The sequence below is a fragment of the Hipposideros armiger genome, unplaced genomic scaffold (genome assembly GCF_001890085.2).
Source record: "Hipposideros armiger isolate ML-2016 unplaced genomic scaffold, ASM189008v1 scaffold_508, whole genome shotgun sequence".
In the NCBI taxonomy this organism is placed as follows: Eukaryota; Metazoa; Chordata; class Mammalia; order Chiroptera; family Hipposideridae; genus Hipposideros; species Hipposideros armiger.
In genome coordinates this window covers 151,325-176,227 of record NW_017731858.1, presented here as the reverse complement: position 1 = coordinate 176,227, position 24,903 = coordinate 151,325, and the positions used below count along the sequence as shown (strand labels likewise).

Sequence of the window (24,903 nt, the reverse complement as noted above, 5' to 3'; positions counted from 1 at the left end):
TATTCTCACCTCCACTAAAGGGAGAATCAGAGAAAACAAGCTTAATTTGAGTCAGCGAATCCTTAATTTAACTTAGGTTTCTCTGTAAAAGAAAAAAAATCCCTTTTCAAAGGTAAGGGCTATTAAACATTCAACAACTTAGTCAGGGACATTCCAGCCTCTTTCCCTAGGTGGTTTGAGTGAAAGACTAGCTAGCCATCCACCTGTCTGATTGAGGCTCAAACTAGAGAACTGGGGATGAACACTCTGTGATGGCTAAATGTTCGATTTCTCTTTCAGGCCTCTGATCAATGGGCTAAAGAGCAAAAAGCAAAAAGCAGCTATAAAGAGTGAGAATGTAAAGGCACTGTGAAGTCACAGGTATTTAACGATTGCTCTATAATACTAAGATGCTGCTTTTCACAGATCACTAATCTAAGTCTGGAGGTACCATTTGGCCAGTCAGAGAGAAGTCGTTATCTCTGATCAAAGCAGTCATGCTGTGCTTCTGTCAGCTCAAAGCCTGTTCAGGTTTCAAAAAGAAGGGAGTTTATACTCCCCAGATGGTACCATTATAAACTGTCAGGTCATAGGAGAAAATGACCTTGTGCTTGGGCATCTGTGAATGCAAAATCAAAGTGGAGCAAAGGCAAAAATCTGGTATATGAAGCTTACTCATTTTTCAAGCTCCTACCTCATTTTGTTATTTCTTAATATTTAACTAATCCTTACAGTTAATGTGTAAGAATAGAAAAGGCAGTACTACATTTGTTACTTTAGTACAATTGCTTTTGGACGTTTAAACAAATTAATCTTAGCGTATGAAACCAGAAAGTACCAGAATCTCTAGCTCTACTAAAAATGCTTATCAGCGTCATAAACAAACCTTTAGAGCTCTGGCATCACTTTCATCTGAATCTCTGAATTCCACACAGACCGCAATATTCCTCGCCTAAAATGATTAATCATTCAAAATGAGTTGCAGAATGAGAAGATTATAAATAACATTAAATAACATTTTATACCTCCAAAAGTATAGTTTACGTTGTTTACCTTGGCAAATGTTTTCTGGCTATCATATTTTAACTGCAAGGGATATACATACAGATGGTTTTTGTAAATAGTAAATGGATAACAATATTTTGTCATTTCTGGGACAAACTCTTCAACCTCCACAGTAATATTTTGACAATTCTTTTCAAAAGGCTTCAGGGGCACATATGAAGAAGTAATACAATCTATAGCCAAAAAAAAATAAATAAAATAAATAAATAACAGAAAACAGGCAAAGACAATACAATTTAACAATCATTAATACATTCCTACATTTATAAAAATATACCTTGATTGTGTTCTCAAAGAGTGATTTAAAAAACAGAATTCTTAGTGATTGACAAAAAGTCATACAACCACTTTAAGAACCCAAAAGGACAAGATGGGGTAGCCAGATGCCAGTTTCAGTGGGCCCCTCAAACAAGGCATGGATTGATATTTCATTCTCAAGTGTAGATTAGAGTGATTTGCTAAATATAACACATCATAATTTTGACAACTTAAACTCTGCAAAGAAATCCATTACATTTTTCCCCTGTGCCCGCAATTTCGCTGTCACTGCAAATTTTTATTGGTATCAGGGAAGTAACAGTAAATTTATGCCTCCAGTTAGCTCACGGCTAGCCATTTTTAAAGAATTAACTTGGTGCACATGCAAATTTTCACCTAAGAAATAACAGAAGCCTTTTGAAACTTCAGATCTGACGATGTGTTACCAATAACAATTTCATGGGAGAAGTGTCTGTTCAGGTCCTCTGACCATTTTTTAATTGGATTCTTTATTATTTTTTTTGTTGAGTTGTACAAGTTCTTTATATATTCTGGATATTAGCCCTTTATTGGAGGTTTGTTTGCAAATATCTTCTCCCATTCGGTTGGCTGCCTCTTTATTTTGTTGATTATTTCTTTTGCTGCACAGAAGATTTTTTAGTTTGATATAGTCCCATTCATTTATTTTTGCTTTTACTTCCCTTGACTTCATAAAATCCTCTATGAACCCAACCAAGTTCCATAAGTTGAGTACCTATGCTTTCATCTATGCAGTTTATTATTTCAGGTCTTATATTTAGGTCTTTGATCCATTTTGAGTTAATTTTGGTACATGGTAACAGATAGCAGTCTGGTTTCATTCTTTGCATATGTCTTTCCAGTTTTCCCAGCACCATTTATTGAAGAGGCTTTCTTTTCTCCACTGTATGTTTTTGGCTCCTTTGTTGAAAATTATCTGCCCATATATATGTGGATTTATTTCTGGGTTCTCAATTCTATTCCTTTGGTCTGTGTGTCTGTTTCTCTGCCAATACCATGCTGTTTTGATTACTGTCATTTTGTACTACAAACTGAAATCAGGGATTGTGATACCTCCAGCCTTGTTCTTTTTTCTTAGGATTCCTCTGGCTCTTTGGAGTCTTTTGCTACTACATACAAATCTGGCAGAAGAGCTGAACAGACACTTCTCCCAAGAAGATATACAAATGGCCAACAGATATATGAAAAAATGTTCAACTTCACTAGCTATTAGGGAAATGCAAATCAAAACCACAATGAGATATCACCTCACACCTGTTAAAATGGCTATTATCAGCAAGACAAGTAATAACAAGTGTTGGAGAGTCTGTGGAGAAAAAGGAACCCTCATACACTGCTGGTGGGAATGTGAACTGGTACAGCCACTATGGAAAACAGTATGGAGGTTCCTCAAAAAATTGAAAATGGAACTACCTTATGACCCAGCAATTCCACTCTTGGGTATCCATCCAAAGAATTCCAAAACACTAATTCAAAAAAATATATGCACCCCTATGTTTATTGCTGCACTATTCACAATAGCCAAGATATGGAAACAACCAAAATGCCCATCAATAGACAATTGGATAAACAAACTGGTACATTTATACAATGGAGTATTACTCAGCCATAAAGAAGAATGAATTTTTACCATTTGCAACGACATGGATAGACCTAGAGAATATTATGCTAAGTGAAATAAGTCAGACGGAGAAAGACAAACACCATATGATCTCACTTATGTGTGAAATCTAAAGAACAGAATAAACAAAGAAAACAGAAATAGACTCAAGAGACATAGGGAAAAAAAAACAAGGGTTTGCTAGATGGAAGAGGGGCTGAAATGGGCGAGAAGGTAAAGGGATTAGAAGGTACAAATTAGTAGTCACAATATTGCCATGGGATATGAAATACAGTTTGGAGAATAATCAATAATGTTGTAAAATTATGTAGGGTGCCAGATGGGCACTGGACTTGTTAGGGAGACCACTTCATAGACTGTGTGGATACCTGACCACTCACTATACACCTGAAGCTGAAGTTGAATAATATTGAATGTCAACTATAAATACATTATATATATATATATATATATATATATATATATATATATATATATGGTCACGGGACGTGGAGTACAACATAGGGAACTGAGTCAATGGTACTGTAGCAGCTACATTTGATGTCAGAGGGTTAGTAGCTTGGGAGGCGGGGGTTATCACTTTGGGATGGGTGTAAATATCTAACTATTACATTGTTTTGTATACTTGAAACTAAAAATATATATATATAAAATATCTGAAAGCAACAAAGATACAAGACAGGCAAACAAAATCTCATAGACACAGAAACAGTTTAGTGGGTCCCAGAGGGTAAGGTAGGGTGTAAAAACAAGGTAATGGGATCAAATATATGGTGATGGAAAGAGAACTGACTCTGGGTGGTGAACACACAATGCAATATACAGATGGTGTATTATAGAACTGTACACTTGAAACCTACATAGTTTTGCTTACCAATGTCACCCCAACAAATTTAATAAATAAAACACAATAATTTCAATACTTTCGAGCATGAGAAACACAAAGCCTTTGATAAGTGTAACAGTGCATGTTATTGAAGTAGCCACTGTAGTAAAGGTTATTCATACACTTAAGGGGCTCTAAGACTGCTTGTCCTTGCTGCAGAGTCACAATGATGAAGAAGGATGACCCAGGGAGAGTCAGACCTGAGGACACAGTATTTTTTGTTGGGTTTGGTTTTCTCTGATTATTATAGTGATACTTACAATAAAACATCTGGAGTAAAGGTACACAGACACAAGTGATGGTTCCATTACCAAGAGATAACTACTGTTAATATTTCAGTATATTTTCTTCTAGGCTTCTTTCTATATATGTTTTATATAAAAATACAAAAATCCTACTGTATATATCAAACTTTACCCTTGTTTTTTTTTTTTGACATTTCATCTGACGCCTTATTCCACAAACTCTTTATAAACATCATTTTTCATGGCTGCATAAAGTTCATGGCATTGTTGTACCATAACTGCCTTAATCATTGACAGTGTTGGACACTTTGGTTGTTTCCAGTTTTTACCAATATAAACAATGCTGCAAAGAACATCTTTATGCATAATCTGTCTACATTTCCAATTATTTCCTTAGGAAAAAATAATCCATGGTACTCAAATGTTTTAAAATATAAATTGCTACTGTCCGGCTTACAATTCTTTAGTGACTTTTCATTGCACTTTTGATAAAATCCAAGTAAAACTTTTACAGGGTTACCATGGTCTATAACAATTCCCTGCATGATGTGACCCTTTCTACTTCTCCTGCTTTATCTTCCATCCCTATTATTCCCATCACCCACTACATGAGAGCCACACTGGCTTCCTTTCTGTTCATACAAAACAAGCTTTCTCCCACCTCAAGGTCTTTATTACATGCAACACCCTCAGTGGGGACTGTATAGTCCCAACCACTGTGTGCTGTTTGGCCCACCTTTGTAAAGTAGCCCACCCGCATCATAGACTAAAATGATTCACTTGTTTGCTTGCTTATTGTCTGTCAGACCTTGTAGACTTTAATCTCCATAATTTTAAGCACCTTGATTCAATAAATGTTTACTTGATAAGTGCTTATTCAGTGAATAAATGGATAGGTAGAATGCCTCATTGTACTACTCATGACAGGTGATGGTGCCTGGACAAAATGTAGCCAGAATTACACAGCTACACTTTCAAACGTTTTTGTAAATTTGATAGATGAGCAAAAGCACGTTGCTGTTTTAATTTGCATTAGTGGCACTGTTTCTAAGATTGAACATTTTTCAAATATTTATTAGCCACTTGATAGTATTTCCTGCAAAGTGTCTTGTGTCTTCTATCCATTTTTCTCCTAGGATCTTAGATTCTTATCTGTAGACAACAAAGAACTCCTTTTTGGCCACTTAGTTATTGAATCTCATCTAAGGCAAAAGGCAGCAGAAAGTGACTGGGGAACACTCACAACATCATATATATGAAACAGCATCTGATAAAATCAACTTTCTTTAACTATTCACCATGTGTACTGGGTTGAATTTGTGTCCCCAAAAAAATTCAGAACCCCAGAATGTGACCTTATTTGGAAACAGGGTCTTTGCTGATGTAATTAGTTAAGATGAGGTCATACTGGATTGGGAGGCCCTAAATCTAATGACTGTTGCCCGTAGAAAAGGGAAGATGCCATGTGATGATAGAGGCAGAGACGGGAGTGATGCAGCTACAAGCCAAAAGCTACCAAGGACTTCTGGGAGCCAGCAGAAGCTAGGAAGAGGCAAGGAGTCATTCTTCCTTAGAGCACTCAGAAGGAGCATAGCCCTGGTGACACTTTGATTTTGATTCTAGCCTCCAGAACTATGAGAAAATAAATTTCCGTCATCTTAAGCCACCCGGTTTGTAATACTTTCTTACAGCAATCCTAGGAAATGAACACACCACATAAACCTGAAGAAAAATATCAAAAAGATAAAAATCTAAGATTCAAACATAGCCCGTAATGTTTATATACGTGAGTTCTTACTTGACAAATCCACAGGAACACATTCTACTGTGATGTTTAGCTGCCCAGGAATAATCTGCAATTTGGTCTTCTCTGGCCTAGGTGTAAAATAAGGATATTTTATACTTAAAAATTGTGATCACAAAATACAATGGTTACCCTGTATTCAAACTTAAAATCTTAAGCATTCAGTTTCTCCCATATAAGACTCACATTCATTATTTTAAGAAATTATAATTCATCTATGATATTGCTTTACTTTAGTAACTCCACATACTTACTTCTTATATTCTGAGAGCAACTTGAGAATGTCTTCATGTGAAAGCTTGCTACTGTCTTGTTTATACAAAGGAGAAAATCTCCCATCCAGATCCAGAGAGCCTTGAATATCTTTGAAAATGGGTCTAAAACAACAACAGAAGGAGTTTTTTTTTTTAAATTCTACACGATTGATAATTAACAATAAAATTAGTGCTAGTGGGAGTGTAAAATGGTGAGACTACTTTGGAAAATAGTTTGGCAGTTTCTCAGGAAGTTAAGCATACACCTACCCTATGATCCTACAGTTCCACCCCTAAGCATATTTCCACATGGTACATAAATGTTGATAGCAGATATATTTGTTAAAGCTCCAAACTGCAAACAACCCAGATATTCATCAACAAGTGAATGGATAAAAAAATCATGGTATATTCATACAGTAAAATACTACTCAAAATGAACAACTGATACAACAATATGGATGAATCTTAAAAACAGACTGAACAGAAGAAACCAAATGCAAGGGTACATACTACATGATTCTACATATTATGAAGGTCTAGAACAGATCACAGTCACCTACAGTGATAACAATAGATGGAGTGGGGGTGGGATGGCTGGCTGGACAGGAACATGTGGAAACTTTCTGAAGTGACAGACGTGTCCTCTGTCTTGGTTGGGGTGGTAGCTACATGACTACATACGTTTGTAAAAATTCATCAAGTTGGACATATAAAACGTGTACATCTTCATCAAAGGAAAAGTACATCTCAAAGTTGATAAAATTTAAATTAGATCTTTAAGATCAATTTATACAGGGCTGGCCCAGTGGCACGTCGGTTAAGAGCTGGCTTGGGACGACAGAGGGCCCCGGTTCGGATCCCACATATGAGGGCCAGTGACACTGCCCTCTACAGCTAAGATGCTGAACAACAGCTCAACCTGGAGCTGGGCTGCCGTGAGTCACCGGCGACGGCGTAGGCTGCAGCCCCTGCTGCAGTGGGTTGCCATGGGCTACCGTGTGTAGCCAGCAGCCAGCGTGAGCGGCCATCCAGAAGCCGGTGACTCACCCGGGAAGAGCGCAATGATGGTGCCAACTTGGGTCAGTGAAGCAACGTCCTCTACAACTAGACTGAAGAACAAAAGGACAGCCACTTGTCTGTTCCCCTTCCCCCAATTTCCCAGTGCTGTTCCCATCCCTTAATTCCCCAATAAAAATCTTTAAAAAAAGATCAATTTATACAGTTTATAATACATATGTAGTTTTCAATATGAATCTGAATTGTTCCTTCACCCTCCCCTTCTCCCATCTGTAAGCAGCTATTTTACTGCAAAAATGGGAAGTAATGTGCAAGTATCCAAAACAGTGGAAGCAGATATACCCAGAAAAATAATTCCCCTGGCAGAGCCTCTGAAGTTTTAGGTATAGGCATCAAGCACTGTCCCTACTTCTAAGCATACCTCCTTTATTTTCAGTAAACGGGGGTTTACCATATACCTTTTAAATACCCCAGCCAAGCTTCTAGAGTGAGTTACTGCCACTGCTGACAACCAAAATAAGTCAGGAAGGAAAAAAAAATAGCATAATTCCTCATCAGGACTGGGGATCAAAGCTCCTAATGTTGAAGATTCTAAGATTAATTTTTCTAGTGGCAAAACAGTATCAAGCGGCTACTCCTACAGCCTGGAAGGGACACGGTGTGGCCCCGTGGTCTAGAGTAGGCTCTGAAGTCAGCAGCTATGTGTTCTGACCCCTGCTCACACACATGCTCTGTAAACTTGGGCAAGGTTTTTTTTTTTACTTCTATGCCTCAGTTTTCTCATCTCCAGGATGGGGATAACAGTACCCACCTCTTAGAAAAGTATACATTAAGCACTTAGACCACTGCCTTGTACAGAATTAGTACTCAATAACTACAAATATTAATAACAGCCATGGCAGCAGCAATTGACTTTTCAGGCAGGAACATCACTCAGTAAGCTTATACTTATAAACCACAGCTCACCTTCCGTGATGCCTAAATATACCGCCCTCCACTACTCTTTGCCATTCACCTATGCTTGGTTATCATTTTTTTTTACCATCTCTATACAAGGACAATCTGCCTTTCATCTACCAACAAAAAATGCATTTTGAGACCTTCCAAAATTTTAAATGATTATAAATAGTGACAGAAGAATCAATTAACTTCAAATCTTCTACCCTGATGCTACTCTCCAGCACCCACTGAAAATAATTGATTGAATGATTCAGAACATGGTGCCCTTTCCCCAGAAGTTCTAGTGAGTTGTACTGGCTGTACTACAAACAGGCAATGAACCTATACTTCAAAGGTAGGATAAGCAAGAAAAACATTTAAGTCACTACTGTATGTAGACTTGGAAGATTTGGGGGAAAATCGTGTAATCTACCATAAGATATGTGGTATAGATAGCACACTTCCAAATACACTACCTCTGCAGGGTTTGCTGAACCTGTCATCAGAAAGCAAGAAATTCTATTAACTAATTACACACTTGCATTTAACAACTGCATGCATTGTTTGCATGTTTTCCAAAATTATTCTATGATAGCTTTTCAAAGCGTAAGCCCAGCCAACTCTGAAACAGTGGGCATATTGTACATAATTCACTACAATTTCTGGTTTTTTGGAAAAAATTTCCATCACTTTAGCAAATAAGCTCTGCTTCAAAATGCAATAAAATTAAGTGTGTCGGTCAGATCAGAAACCCAAGCCAAAGAAAACTTCCCTGAAGCAACACATATGAATAAATGAAAGGGTCTTTGATGCACAGCAAATTCTAAGAGAAAGAATTCTTATATCCTGTTATGAACTAAATGTTTGTATCCCATACCCGCTCCCCCTCAAAGTTCATATGTTGAAATCCAATCCCCAAGATGATTACATTAGGAGGTGGGGCGTTTGGGAGGTGATTGGGTCAGGAGGACGGAGCCCTCATGAGTGGTATGAGTGCCCCCTCATAAGAAGAGGCCAGAGAGCTTGCCAGGCCTCTTTCTGCCATGTGAGGACGCAAAGGGAAGTCAGCTATCTCCAACCTGGAAGAGAGTCCTTACCAGAACCCGACCATGCCAGCATCCTGATCTCAGGATTTCCAGCCTCCAGAATTGTGAGAAATAAATGTTTGTTTAACCCACGTCTGCTGTCTACGATAATTTGTTAGAGCAGCCTAAAGGAAGACACAGCCCAGATGTTCCAAGATATAACTGGCTTGTCAGAAACAGACTGCTGAACGCTGCTGGCAAGGGCGACTGTCTTCAACTCCACACATGCGTGTGCGTACAGGGTCAGGACTGTATATGTACAAACCTGGCAGCCCAGGCAAAGGGCATTCTGTATTGTCCAAGGCGGCTGCACACTTGCTTGGCTGTCCTGTGTACCTTCTGGGCCATCTAAGGTCAGACATAAAAAGATAGGCTCGAATTTATTCAAACCCAGAAAAATAATTTCCCCAACTTACTGATATAAAACATCAAAATCTAGAAAAAATATACAGAAATCGCTACAAATAAAGCACAACACACACTGGCTACCCAAATTCCAAGACCAAAGTAGCATTTCTTAAAGGTTTTGTGTTTTCCCATTAATAAGAGCTTTCATCAAGATATGCAAAGATAGACAATATAGATGTACCCCTACTGGGAACATTTTAACCAGTTTTAATGTGTATTTCCTTTCACACATGAGCAAGCAGACACTCATCATGCTTGGGAGAAGTTTGTTCTCGATACAGTTGACCCTTTTACTCCCAAGGTAAAAGCCAAGTGACCAAGAATCAATGCAATTAGTTCAGTGTGGGCAGGGGCCTCTGCATGCACAGGCACTGGGAGGTGACAACGGAGATTAACCGCCTAGAGAATCTCAACAGGCTGTGACATGCTGGCTGCACAATTATCCCTAGGGATACAGAATGCTAGAGGATTCTATCTATATTGTTGAGACATTTTTTTTCTTCACAAATTAGTCACATGTCTCCTCAGCACCTTCCACTTCATAAACGCTATTCAGATTCACAACTAAATGTCACATACAGCAGATGGACTCTTCACAAATACGCAGGAGCTGGAGAGCTAATGAACTGTACCACGAACGCTTTCCCTCTCTGGGCCTCAGTTTTCTCATTTATAAAATGAGAGCAGAGGATTCAATCAACAATTTCCATAAGTTTAGATTTCAGGGTCCAGAAATTTGGATGATTATATGGGTTGCAGGCTTTTTTTTTTAGCTGAGCCATCCTGCTACCTGTTGGCAGCTCAGCAGCTGCTCAGCTCGGGCTGGATTCGAACCGCTGTTGCTCAGAGCTCACACTCTTGAGCGAGCTCTTAACCAACTGAGCCACTCGGCCGGCCCCGGGTTGCAGGCTTTTAATGTTACCATTTAAAGACATGAAACAGTGAAAACATCCCTACCACTTGATCTACCAACATTTCATGCAAGATGGATAGGTGTGACATTCACCAAGTAGGAAGGGCAAAAATTTCAGAATAAAGGACACCCTTCAAACCGAATACATTTAGCTGCATAAAAGCTCACTATCTTGTCTGTTCACACTTCATCATCACACAGGAGTAAATTTGAGTCCAGACTGGCATTTGGGAACTACAGGCCTGGATCACCTTTCCCCTGCCAGCTCTGACATTCTAGGGCTGTCTGTAATACATCGGTTGCTAAAAAAATCCCTTTAGTTCTTATTTTCATTAGGCAACAGGAATCACATTGTCATGTCAACAGAACACAAAAAGTCATGTTCAATCATTAGCATGCACACTCACCTATTACACAGTATTTTCAGAATCTACTCTGTGCCAGGAAAGTAAGTTTTACGTTTTTGTTTTTGATTTTTAGTTTGTGAGGAGTCACTGAGAATCCCATTTAGGATATCAGTAAAAGGCAAATTCTACATTAGGCTGAAATGTTTACAAATGATCTTTCTAAATACCTTTGCTGGGTCTGCATTTTTGATGTAGGGCTCCGCACAGTGCGTAATGTTTCCCTGGAGCACCTTTTCAATTCGCGCAAATAGAAAAACTTCAGGATGTGGGTTCGTCACTGAGAAAATTCCCTGGAAAAAAGAAATGCCTTCCATTAGACTGTTTTATGTAACCTCATGCATACAGTTGTTCATTTAATGATTCCTAGTAGTGGTTAGCATAGACTGCTGATAGTCAACAAAGGATCATGTCTAGGACCCTGGAAATATAGCATTTGCTTTCACAGTTTTCCAAGCTCTAGACATTACTTTCAAAGCGGGTTTTCTATTTTGTCACCAACTTCACATCTATTAGTCCCCAAAGTGCAGGTGTCATCCTTGCTGCTTAGCCTTAAGTCCTTTTAAGCCAATGTATTTACTGTATTACTTCACTGTTGGACAGGCAAGACGATGCTTTGGTCCATGTTATCACTGGTGATGAAACATGGGTGTACCAATAAGACCCTGAAACAAAGTCTCAAAATGCACAATGGAAGTCAGCCAATTCTCCATGACCAAAAAAGCTCCATCAGTCCAAATCGAGTCAAACAATGTTGCTAACCTTTTTTGATATCACAGGGATTATTCCTTATGAATTTGCACCAACTGGACAAGCAGTTAACCAACCTTACTATTTAGAAGTGCTGAAAAGGCTGCATGAAAAAGACAAAAACGACCTTAACTTTTCGCCAATAACTCATGGCTCTTGCATCATGACAATGCACCAGCTCACACAGCACTGTCTGTGAGGGAGTTTTTAGCCAGTAAACAAATAACTATATTGGAACACCCTCCCTACTCCTTGATCTGGCTCCCAGTGACTTCTTTCTTTACCCGAAGATAAAGGAAATATTGAAAGGAGACAGTTTGATGCCATTCAGGACATCAAGGATAATACAATGACAGCTCTGACGGCCATTCCAAAATGGCTTTGAAGGGTGGACTAGGTGCTGGCGTCAGTGCATAGCTTCCCAAGGGGAGTTCTTCGAAGGTGACCATAGCGATATTCAGCAATAAGCTATGTAGCACATTTTCTAGGATGAGTTCGCGAACTTGTCAGGCTTCATATGTGTATGTCTATGTGTGTCTCTGTGTGTGTCTCTCTGTGTGTGTCTCTGTATGTGTGCCTCTGGTGTGTGTCTGATGTGTTGTCTCTGTGTAAGCCTGTGTGTCTGTGGCTGTGTGTGTTTGTGTATCTGTTTATGTATCCGTTTCTGTGTGTTTGTGTTTGTTATCTGCATTCCATCTCATAAAATACTTTGAGACTCACATCATGGTCCCAATCAAAATGTTACTTCGCCAGTGTATTACTAGCGTATTTGCTGGTTTCCATTTTTTTCCCTCCATCTTCAGTCAGTAGAAAAACACCTACATACATATCTTACAAGAGATGGAATGCCCATGAAAATACAGGCTAGGGCCGGCCAGGTGGCGCAGTTGGTTAGAGCGTGAGCTCTGAACAACAGGGTCGCCGGTTCGATCCCCACATGGGCCAGTGAGGTGCACCCAAGCTGAGCTGCCGCTGAGCTGTTTTCTGGTTCAACTCCTGCATGGGATGGTGGGCTGTACCCCGCCCCAGCCCCCGCAACTAAGACTGAACACTGCATCTGGAGCTGAGCTGCTGCAAGCTACCAGTGAGAACACGTGCCCTTAACAAGGTGGCTGGTTCGATTCCCACATGGGATGGTGTGTTGCAGCCGTCACAATTAGATTGAAAGCGGCAACTGGACTTAGAACTGAGCTGCGCCCTCCACAACTAAGGCTGAAGGACAACAACTTGACTTGGAACTGATGGGTCCTGGAGAAACAGAATGTACCCTTCCCCAATTCCCCAATAAAATCTTAAAAAAGGAAAGAAAATACTGGCCTAGATGATGAAATAATCCAAGGGTTTCTCTGTTTTTTTATTCTGAAGGCGCTACCAAAACTAAGATCATTCTTTACCTGCTTTATGTAGGATAACTGAGATTCAGCAATTCCATGAATGAAAGACTCAGGTGAAGAGCTCTTTGTGTTTCCATCGCTGGCCAGTTGGGTTGAAGTGCCCCACAGCATTTCACGGACAGATGGGGGATTCAGGTCTACATGGAAGTCAGCTGAAATCTTACAATTGTTCTTTACATCAAATAAGGCAAGATTGATAAAAAAAGGTTCAACCTGGGAATGAAGGCAATTCCATTTTTAAACGAAAACTTTTTTAGGTGGAGCTGGGGGAGGGACACAAATTACAAAATATTTTTTTAAATTCCTCAAGTTTCTGTGATTACAATTCCCTTTCTGAGTTCAACATTTAGCTAAAATTGCATTATTGCTCATTTGCATATAAGAGAATATTCTAAATAATAGGCTATCAAATTTTAACTTTTGTCAGGTATAAATAATTTCACAAGTTATAAATTTTTTTAAATGATGAGTAGAAATCAGAAACCAAATTTAAAGAACACCAATTGTTCTTTGAATAAAATTTAATTCTCTATAGATTTATTGAAATTACCCAAAAATAATGTCAGAGTAGAAATATTACAGAGTAGAAATACATCTGCCCTTTGTTATGTTAGAGCTTACTGGATTCTACATCTCTTAAGAGCTAATATCAGTCAACACCAAATTACTTGACAAAAGCTTTGTTGCCCCATCAGCAGTTTTGGAAGGCATGATTTCTCTCTACAGATGGCATTTGAAAGCTGGTCACAAAGAGAAATTTCATGCCAGATGGCATAAAGATTAACTCTTTACACACAGCAAGTCTGCTAGTGCATTTAAGCTACTTTGTTAGAGAATAAATCATTGTGGATATTTTCCAAAGACAAAACTTGAACCAAAAAATCAAGATGAACTTAAAATGTAGTCTCTCTAGCGATATTACATTTATAGTTTCAAGTACTTCTGAGCAACTCAAATGATCCGTAACAGCTAATAATTAGAACTCTCTGTGCAGAACAAAATGAATTCACTCTGAGAACAGTGAGTGAGAACAGCTGACTGCACAGCATCTGCACCTCTGCATGGCTTTGGTGTTCATTACTTATGGCTATGAGCCAATTTCACAGAAGTCATATTCTCTAGCAGAATTCACAAATATAAGAATTTTAAAGGTACTTGGGACAAATCCCTCTTGAATGAGAAGAGCCTATTCTTTCTGTTCTAAGACTTTCATGAATCTTCTCAAGACGACTACATATTCGTATTTTGGCAAAAGAAAGACATACATGAAATTCTTCCATGTCAAATTTATCAAAACATATAGCAATGGAATTTTCATCCTGTAAATTAGTTCTCAGCAATAAAAAAGAAAGGAGTTTCCTTAATACACTGGTTTAAGAGAAGTAAAAGAAAAAGTCATACATACATTTGTGGGTGGTCCTTTTGCATTGTCTCCAACTTGACCCAAGATATTGAAAGTTAAATCATGGCAATTTACCAGGAAACGTTTATTGCACTTTTCTTCGAATGGCTTTACATCAGGTTCAATTCCTGAAAAGTCCAACCTCTACAAAACAAGTGATATGAATCATTTCCAAAAGAAAATAGGATTCATATTAATATAGATCTACAAGTATAAATTGCAGAATCCAACAGTTCTCTGTCCGTTCTTCATTTGAATCCTTTTCATGTTTTCACTCAACAAGCCTTTGTAGAGCTCTTAGACTAAGGCTCAAACACTGATAAAGAAATTCTGGAGGGAGATAAGACTCTGATCTAAGGCAATGGAAAAGTCACAAGTCTGTACCATGACCTACAAAGCCGTACTAGTATATGACATGACTTCCTACCTCCCCGCATTCCTCTGACCTCATCTCCTACAACTCTCGCCTTTCCTCCCACTCTCTGTTCCAGCCACACTGGCATCGTCAATTATTTCTCTAGCACACCAAGTACACTCCCACCTCAGGGCCTTTGCACTTGCTGTTCTGTCAGGAACCCTCTTTCCACAGGTAGAAAAAGGCTTACTCCCTCATTTCATTCAATTGGCTTTTCCAGAGAACTTCCTTAACTCTCAAAAAAAAAAACCCAACCAAACAAAACAAAAACAAATGACACTGCACACTCTGTGAGAGTGTATACTCCCTTTCCTTGATTTAGTATTCTAACATTACACTTTTATATTTACTTAGCTGCTTACTGTTTCTTCCCCACAAAATATATGTTCCAGGATGGCAGAAGTTTTGTTTTCCTTATGAGCTGTGCAGGAGGCAAAATCGACATCAATGGATATGGGGGGGGAGGGGCATCGAGAATGACACAATGGTCTCTAACTTGTAAGATTCAGTAAATTGTGATGTTATGAACTTAATTGTGAAATAAAGATGAATAGCAAATATGGGGGAAGAATGAGTACAGATGATGAGTTCAGGTCGGGATGTGTTGAGTTTGAGGTTAGTAAGTGGTTGGAAAAATAGGAGAGGTCTGGGTTGGAGATCTGGATTTGGGAGTCAGTGGCAACTATGTTGCAGAGGACAAGGCTAGAACTCTTGAGACCACCTACATTTAAATGATGAACAAAGGGAGAGGAGAGGCATCTGCTTTTAGGAAACTGATAAACACTGAGCTCAGCTTCTAACAGAGCTGGGGGATGTATCCTGGCTGCAACCGATTGTGTGTGTGTGTGTGTGTGTGTGTGTACGCACGCGTGCGCACACATATTTTTTATTTTTGTTGTTTTAAATTTTTTTTAAAGTTTTTAAAAAAGATATTGTGAGTGAAGGAATTCCTCTTAGCAGGGGAAGAATCTGTCCCTCCCCAAAGAAACTCATAGAACCCTCCTCCTCCGCTCATACAGCTCAGGCAACCTAAGTTCATCTGTTCATTCTGAATGTCTGAGCAGACTCACATTCTGTTCACAAATGGGAGGAAAGGTATAGATTGTAGGACAGCTTACTATACTTTCATTAAGACCAGAGACATGGTCGGTACGAAATGATTGGGTGTATCTGAGCAGAAAATACTGTCAATGTGGAAAACTTAAGCCAAGAAACACAAGAATTTTTCTCAATTGTCTAAGTAATTCAAGCCAAAACAGGTATTGTGCCTGAAGCGTCTTGGATAATTATAGCCATTCTAACCTAACCTGTATCACTACACTAACAAAATCCTACTTAAAAGGGCCTAAAATATAATATTTGTACCTGAAAGCACAATTTCCTGAGTCTATCTCCAAAAATAACATGAATGTGTGGGACTAGTTAGCTCCCCCTTGAATACTTACCTGTGGAGCCACAGGAAGCAAGTCATTGCCATGGAGACCAATTCTAATTTCTGCCCATTTATCTGCTCTTCTTTCTATCTTACTCAGACAGTGGAATGTGAAGACAAATTGAACTAAACCACCCCACCCCCCAAGTCTTTTCCCTTCTGAGGCCTGTGAATGCAAATGTTGGGACATATGGCCTTCCCCAGTTGTTACAAGTTGGAGCCGCCCCCTTGAGGCAGTCACTGTTTTTTTATTCTCTAAGGTCAATGATCTAGCATATCTCTAAACACTAAACTATGGCCAAAGACAAGGCTGGTATTATAGGATATCCAGCCCTTCACCTAGAAAAGGTACTCAACACACACAACATGGATTTCTCTGTGGTGAGACTGCCTTCCATAATCAACATTAAATTCAATTTTTTGTCCTTAAACATTCATCATAACTATGAATTTTTCTCTCACTTGTAGCTCACTAATAGACAATTTAAACATAAAATCAGTTCAGTTCTGTGACCACAAAAACAGCACACCACAAATTTTTTAAAGATACTGGATTGAGTTCAAACCACAGTCAATTGGCTTCTTTGTATACAATGAAAGGGTTTGACATGTCCAATTAAAGCCTAATCATGGGGCGGTTAGTTGGGTGGGGGGAGTGGAAATCAAAGGCGCAGACAAATATGGAACAAGGAAATTTCTGAATGAATATCTTGAACTAACATTCCTGAGGCCTACTATAATTTTTTAAAATCATAACTTACACATATAATGCAATAATGATATGGGGGGAAAAGGAAAGATGAAACATTTAAAACAAATTTTCCCAAAATAATTTTATTTTCTCGGTATTTTTATTAAGGAAAAATTTCTGCATTATTTACAGACTATATACTTTTTAGATTTCAAACTGGAAAAATGTAATTAGGAAACTATATGAAGTAATAAACCCCACAAATCAGTCTTCCCCAAATTATTTTATATTTTCATGATATATTTTCACTGAGGAAGAAAATGGTAATGCTTATATAATGCATACTTTTCTATTCCCCTCCCTACAAAAAAATCCCAAAGATTTTAATCAGAAATCTCATATACAAAATGTAAAAAGAAAACAAAGTGTTCTTCCCTCAAATAATTTCATTTTTCATGAAGTTTTTTCCATTAGCAAAAATATTTGTAATACTTAAACACTGTAGAATTTTTCATGTAAACAAATCACCAATTTAATTAGAAAACACCATGAAATGAAATATTAACTGCCTGTCTCTTAGTATAAAATGTGCCTAACTCTCATGAAAAAAGTTAAATACACATGCATATACACCTGCACTTCCCTGCACCAACTTTCCATTTAAAGTGGGATTAAGCCAGACATGAGAATTATCCCAGTTCTACAGGACTACATCAAGACTGGAAAATAATATGAAAGACAGTTTGGGGAATATAATTAATCATGTTGTAAATATTTTCTAGGGTGTCATATGGTCACAAGTGTTGTTAGGGAGACCACATCATGGATGGGGTAGAGGCCTGACCACTGCACTGTACACCTGAAGCTGATGTTGTATAATATTGTATGTCAGCTATAAGTGAATATATATATATATATATATATATATATATATATATATAGTCACAGGACGTGGAGTATAGTGTGGGAGTAGAGTCAAGGAAATTGTAATAGATATGTATGATATGGGGGGGAGTGGGGCAGCGGATTGGGGGTAGGGGGGTGTCACTTTGAGGGGTAAAATGTATAACTATTGCACTGCGTTGTACACCTGAAATTAATTTAAAAAATGTTTATATAGAAAAAAAAGCCTGGAAAATAAATCACCTGTCTCATACGATCTGGTGTTCTTTTATACTGCAGATACTCACGGTTACTAGACCACAATTGTATTTAATATGTGAAAAGAGCACTGACACCATCTTTAAGGATTCTTTAATTTATCCATTTTGAGGCATGAGATGAAGTGAAAACAGAGAACTGAGAAAGAAAAGCATATATATTCAGTCTCAAACTATCTGTATACGTATGTGACAGTTCTCTTGAATGAAGTTAGTTAACATGTTCACAGTGAACCAGATAGAACTACAAAGCTATCAGCAATGCTCAGGGTGCAAAAATCAGCGATTTCAACATTTTGCAGATGTTTTTTCCGAATAAGAAACAATTTTAGGACTATTTAAAGAAATATATTATTAATACCTGAACTTCCGAATCAAAAGAAAAGAGGTTCTGTCTTCCGTCTCCTCTGCTGAGCTTGTTTAGCTGTTCAGTTTCTCTTCCATACTAAACATTTAAAAATATACATATTTATATATGCACATATACACCAAACATTATTTCCTTCAACACAGTATTAAATATCATTTAAATACGCAGTTTATGTGAAACTAGCAATCTGACACAGCTTCAAAAATATACCACTCCCCATTTCCATGTATTTAAGATGGATAAAGAATGCTTGCTTGGCAAAGAGTCTTGGTCACTATGACCCATGAGTTATAGATCAAGTTCTTAGACTCTCTGTGTTCCTCTCATAACATCAAGAATATTGTTCAACCCATAGTAGTGCAAAAAAGGAATCCAAGAGACTTTGGATGCAAAAGAGAAATCAATAAGAGAAAAAACACTATCTTTTACATATCCATGGTGCTAGACATGGGATATTATATAAAATTCTGATTCTGTCACTTTAGAAAAAAACATAATGGGCTGTGTAGTCTGGAATGACAGAGTCAGAGGGGATACATTAAAATCTATAAAATCATAGAAAGCCTAAATCAGGGGATCATGAATTTTGGAAAACAGCTTTGAAGTTTAAGAGAAAGATAATTTTAAAATAGAAAATAGTAACTTCTAAATTTGTGTAACTCAGTAGTCCAGATAGAGGACTAAAGTAAAAATAAATAGGTTTGACAAGTATTTAAATAAATGAATGGGTTATTAAACCTGCTAATCTATAACAGCACAGAGACCAGAGAGAAGTGTGATAATCACCTCTATGCTTTCAAAATTGACTCACCTCAAACTCTAGAGTAATAAACACCAATGATATCCGTTCACCAAAATCTTCATGTAATGAAATTATTCATATACACGATATACATATTTACATATAGATAATATATGATTTGCATAGGAAATTAACATATATAAATCATTAGATTGAAAATCATGTTCAATCTGTATCAATAGCCTCTTGAAAAAAGAACATTTATTTTATGAATGACATACAATACAGTCGACCCACCATATCTGCAGGTTCTGCATTCATGGATTCAACCCACCACAAATCAAAAATATATATGTTTTTTAAATGGTGCATTGTTGTGGACGTGTTCCATGTATTTTAGTCCTTCAATGGCTGTGTCTGTACTGAACATGCACAGACCTTTTTCTGGTCATTAGTCCCACTACAATACAGTATTAACTATTTAAATAGCATTAGGTATTATAAGTAACCTAGAGATGATTTAAAGTATACAGGAGGGTGTGCATAGATTATATGTAAATACTTTGCCATTCTATATAAGGGACTTGAGCATCCTCAAATTTTGGTATCCTCGGGGGTCCTGGAACTAATCCTCCAAAGATACTATAATCAAACTGAATAAGAAACAACAGATAAAATGAATAAAGTCACCATGATCTAGAAATATTTCCTGGCATCTAGGAAAACAATAAGATTTTTCCCAACTGTTAGTTGGCATTTACAACTACAACTTTTAAGAGTGTAACTTTTCTTTTAAAGTCTCTACCTGTTTCACTCATTTGCTGTGGTTTTTAACTTAGAAATTACATTGCCAAATGGAATCCAGCATTAGAACACTACTAGGTAACCCTGCATTGTCTCAGTTGAAGGCAAGTTGCCATAGGAAAGAAGTACCTTCATCAGTTCCGGATGCATGCTCCTTTCCAAACTGGCCATGATATTCTCGGCTTTTCCTTGGCTGCTAGTTTCATCATCTGCAAATTCATTAAAAGCAGATGTTCCAAACCACACAGACCATTACTAATCACCTAAGAGGAATATCCTATCTCTCCCACCCCATCCTCTCCTACTATATTTATTGCGAAGAATTTTGATCATGAAAGCATAGGGCAAACTTTAATGGACTTTTGACAATCTGCCATGAATTCCCTATCAGTTTTAGCCTGATTATATTTCATGTGTCAGAGCCCATGTAGCTTTAACTCTTAAAAAAAAAATCTATCGGGGCCAGCCTAATGGCGCGTTGGTTAAGAGCTGGATTGGGACGCCAGAGGGCCCCGGCTCAGATCCCACATATGAAGGCCAGTGACACTGCCCTCTACAGCTAAGATGCTGAACAACAGCTCAACCTGGAGCTGGGCTGCCGTGAGTCGCCGGCGACAGTACATAGGCTGCAGCCCCTGTGGCAGTGGGTTGCCATGTGCTACCGTGTGTGGCCGGCAGCCAGCGTGAGCGGCCAGCAGCCACCATGAATGGCTGTCCAGAAGCCGGTGACTGATCTGCCTCGCCCAGGAAGAGCACAATGATGGTGACACCTTGGGCCAGTGAAGCAACATCCTCCACAACTGGACTGAAGAACAAAACGACAGCAACTTGTCTGTTCCTCTTCCCCCAATTCCCCAGCGCTGCTCCCATCTCCCAATTCCTCCCCCAATTCCCCAATAAAATGTTTTTTAAATCTTTAAAAAAAATCTATCAACCCCCTTGTCACTTTTATTATTTTTTATTAGTTTCAGGTGTACAAAACAATATAATACTTATACTTTTCACCCCTTACAAACCGACAGAAATAGGTAAACCTTCAAGATTAGGAGTTCTATATTCACCCTGCACAGCAGACATTCCCAAGTATTAAAAACAGGGCTTTACCTCAATAACGAATCATTTTAAAATTCTGACCTTGTGCTGTTTCTACCGTCTCCTTTTTCTCTTGCACTAAACTGTCGGTATTGATTTGAATAATCTTTTTCAAAGTTATCAACCATTCTTCCATTTCCTGCTCAGTTTCAGCAGCCAGATAATGGCTATACTTATCTAACATCTTGAGTTCAAAAGCATGACGGCGCATTTTGGGGCACTAGAGGGAGGAAAAAAAAGCACATGTTCAGTTACTTTACTTGCCTTTTGTCTTTTTTTAAAAAATTAAATGTATTGGGGTGACAATGGTTAGTAAAATTATATAGTTTTCAAGTGTACATTTATATAATATATCATCTATACATTGCATTGTGTGTTCACCACCCAAAGTCAGTTCTCTTTCCATCACCATATATTGGACCCCCTTTGCCCTCTTCTGCAATCCCCCCTCCCCTCCCCCCTTACCCTCTGGTAACCACTGAACAAAGGAACAAGACAAACAAACAAAAACTCATAGACACAGATAACAGTTAAGTTGCCCTTTAATGTTAGATTTCATTAGTTTATTTTTACCTCAGCGTAGCACATATGTACGTCAATACTTTTATGAAAGAATTGCTTCCTTCAAAAAGAAATAGAAACCCCAAGACGATCAATGACCATGTCAAACATATCTTTTTTCTCCCTCAGTACTGAGCACAGTGGTATACACACAAAGCTGGCATAAAATACTACTTGTTAAGTAAATATTATCATTTAGAGCCATTTGACATCCTTCACATTTAGATAAACTACCACCATAAAAGTAAGCAAATGTTACAATTTCCACAGTCCTTAAAGTTTTCCTTGCATATTTATAGATTTTCAAAATCAGCCATTAAAAACAAGCTTAAATGTGACCTGAAATAAATGTGGTACTTGCTTTATATCATACCAGAAAATGCAGTATCAATACCTAATTCACTTTACCATGCATAATATGCATCATGGTAGCATAAAATAATACAGTAGTTGGTTTACATTCCATTGTGGTTCTCAGTAAAAAACATGAAAATGGCCTATGGTAATACCAGCACACAAGGCAAATAAAATCTTCCTCCTTTGCTCAAACATGACGACACATTCTTTTATGTTACCACCTTCTCTGTCATGACCAAAGACATGACACTCTCCCTCTCCCAAATACCTTACCATTAATTTTAAGAAATGCTAATGTAACAATAATTTTCACTGTACAATCATTATTCAAGAAGGGAGCAAAAAGTTTCCTCCTCATTTTCAAACTATAGTAAAGGATAACATTAAACTGCTATTGAAAGTCATAAAGATTTATATATTTGAAAATATTTGAGAGGGGGGGATCATAAATAGATGAGGAAAGCAGAGCCTGAGAACACTATGAAGAACGGTCAATCCAGGCCGGCCGAGTGGCTCAGTTGTTTAAGAGTTGGCTTGGGAGTGCAAGCTCTGAGCAGCAGGGCTGCCGGTTCGGATCCCACATGAGCCAGTGACGTGCGTCCTCTACAGCTAAGATGGTGAACAACAGCTCGACCTGGAGCTGGGCTGCCGTGAGTGGCCGGTGATGGCATAGGCTGCAGTGGGGCTGCCGTGAGCCACCGTGAGCTGCCGTGAGCGGCCATCCAATGGCCGGCGACCGACTACCTCAGCCAGGAAGAGCGCAATGATCATAATACCAACATGGGCCAGTGAAGTGACGTCCTCCACAACTAGACTGAAGAACAAGAGGACAGCAACTTGTCTGTTCCCCTTCCCCAATTCCCCAATGCTGTTCCCATCCCCCAGTTCCCCAATAAAATCTTTTTTTTTAAAAAAAGGAAAGGTCAACCCAGACTAGAGCTAATTGAGAAAATCTGGAACTTGTGTATATCCTCTTTCTTCCAGTACGGTAAGAAAGCAAAGAAGACACCTAGCAGTCACATAGATTTTCATATTCTTCCAAGTGTTTTTTCATTTGATCCTCATGATAATCTTGTTTGGAGCAAACAGACATTATTAATCCCACTTTACACTTTTGAAAATTAAGACTCAGGCAGGTTCAGGGTGTTGAAACCCCAGTCCTCCTTCTTGTCGACCATGGCATGGCACCCTGGCTCTGTGGTAATGGCTCCTATCTCTTGTTCAATCGACTTCCTACTTAGATCATCTCTCTACCCTGTTTCCCACCCCATCTTTGTCCATGTCCCCTCAGTAATTCAAATCAGGAAACATTTGTTAAGCCACTACTGTGTGCACAACACTGCTAATTATTATAGAGGACACAGACATGAATAAGACATGGTCCCTATAATCCAAATATGAATGTGCAGAATTACCCACAAATTAGAGTTATGATTCACAAATTAGAGTATGATACAAAAAAAGCAAAGTGGTCGCACAAGAGAGAGGGAGCTTAATTTCACAAATTAAGGGCATGAGGGTGAGGAAGAAGACAGAAAACATTTCACGGCAGAAGTGCTATTAGAACCGAGTCTTAAAAGAGAAGGTTTAAACAGGAACAGAAGGGGAAAGTATATGTCAAGCAGAGAAACAAATGTAAGAAAGGCACATACATGGGAAACTCTGTGGAGGGCTTAGCCTGGTATGACTAGAGTGCACAATGTGTAAGGGGATGCAGGGGGGATGAGGTTAGAAAGCAGGGAAAGGCCCAATCACTGTGAGCCTGTCATGCCATGATAAGAACTTTAGATCTCACTCTGCAAAACATAAATCAAGGGCCAAAAGGTTTTGAGTAGACAAGTGAAGGACCCCATCTATTTGTTAGGAAGATTGAGTGGGGGAAGAGAAATCAGAAGGCAGGAAGGCAAGACTCTAGGCCAGAGAGGAGAATAGGGAGAACCAGAGGAAGGGCAGTGAGAATGGAAAAATGGTAAGAGATGCAATAGGGCCTTGAGAGCCAAACTCCAAAGGACTGGGTAAACATTTGAATACTGGCACAGAGCAAGAGTGGGGCAACTGCAGAGGATTCTGAGGTGTCTAGGGTAAATAAATATTTTGGTGGATGACATGCCGTTAACCAAGAGAGAAAAAGGCTGAGGTTCTGAAGAGTTGATCAATAATACTCCTCAAAGAAAGAAAGATTACCTCTATAGCCCTACCTGAACAACGTCAATGCAGGCGTCCAAGTAGATGCAACCTTTAGATTCTTTTGAATTTTTCTCATCTTTATAGGAATTGAGAATATATGAACCATCAGGAAGCTGAGTTAAGTAAAAATACCGTCTCTTGAATACCTATAGGGTGAAAAACCAGCAATGAATGACCACTTTGTTACATATGCATTGCATTTGAACAGCTTCTTTCAACTAAAAACCTGGAAAAGTTAGCCACAGGCATTATATCTGGACAATCTTCAGACAACTCTGAGAATTCATTAGTAATTATAATTATCTTAATTTTTTTAGTGGAGAATTTGATGTCAAGTGATTCGCTCTCAGTGAGTCAAATATCTAGAGAAGAAGTTTTAACACTTTAAAGTTTATAAAACATTTTTTTATCTGAATTACTATCCATTTCACTATAGCATCCCTTTTCCGATTTAATTGCAAACCATGACTGGTTTCCTATCATTTCCATCACATCATCACAAATGCACATATAAACATAAATACACACACACACACACACAAACCCCTCTATCACATATTCACATCTCACCCGCACATCTTACTGCACTCACCTATGTCCCCACCAGTGTCCCCACCAGTGTCCCC

The 24,903-nt window shown here is 38.5% G+C and overlaps 1 protein-coding gene across 3 annotated transcripts in view; it reads right to left on the bottom strand.

Moving 5' to 3' along the window:
* DOCK11 (dedicator of cytokinesis 11) overlaps positions 1–24,903 on the bottom strand; it is a 207,103-nt gene that overhangs the window by 116,423 nt on the left and 65,777 nt on the right. For all 3 annotated transcript variants that reach the window (XM_019667847.1, XM_019667846.1, XM_019667848.1), the window contains exons 7-18: positions 24,289–24,423; positions 21,215–21,392; positions 20,210–20,289; positions 18,526–18,609; positions 14,470–14,610; positions 13,065–13,277; positions 11,091–11,213; positions 9,461–9,543; positions 6,152–6,274; positions 5,892–5,968; positions 1,033–1,217; positions 866–931 (exon numbers count right to left, since the gene is read on the bottom strand). In XM_019667847.1, coding sequence (XP_019523392.1) covers positions 866–931; positions 1,033–1,217; positions 5,892–5,968; positions 6,152–6,274; positions 9,461–9,543; positions 11,091–11,213; positions 13,065–13,277; positions 14,470–14,610; positions 18,526–18,609; positions 20,210–20,289; positions 21,215–21,392; positions 24,289–24,423 — 1,488 coding nt within the window. The remainder of the gene's footprint in view (positions 1–865; positions 932–1,032; positions 1,218–5,891; positions 5,969–6,151; positions 6,275–9,460; positions 9,544–11,090; positions 11,214–13,064; positions 13,278–14,469; positions 14,611–18,525; positions 18,610–20,209; positions 20,290–21,214; positions 21,393–24,288; positions 24,424–24,903) is intronic.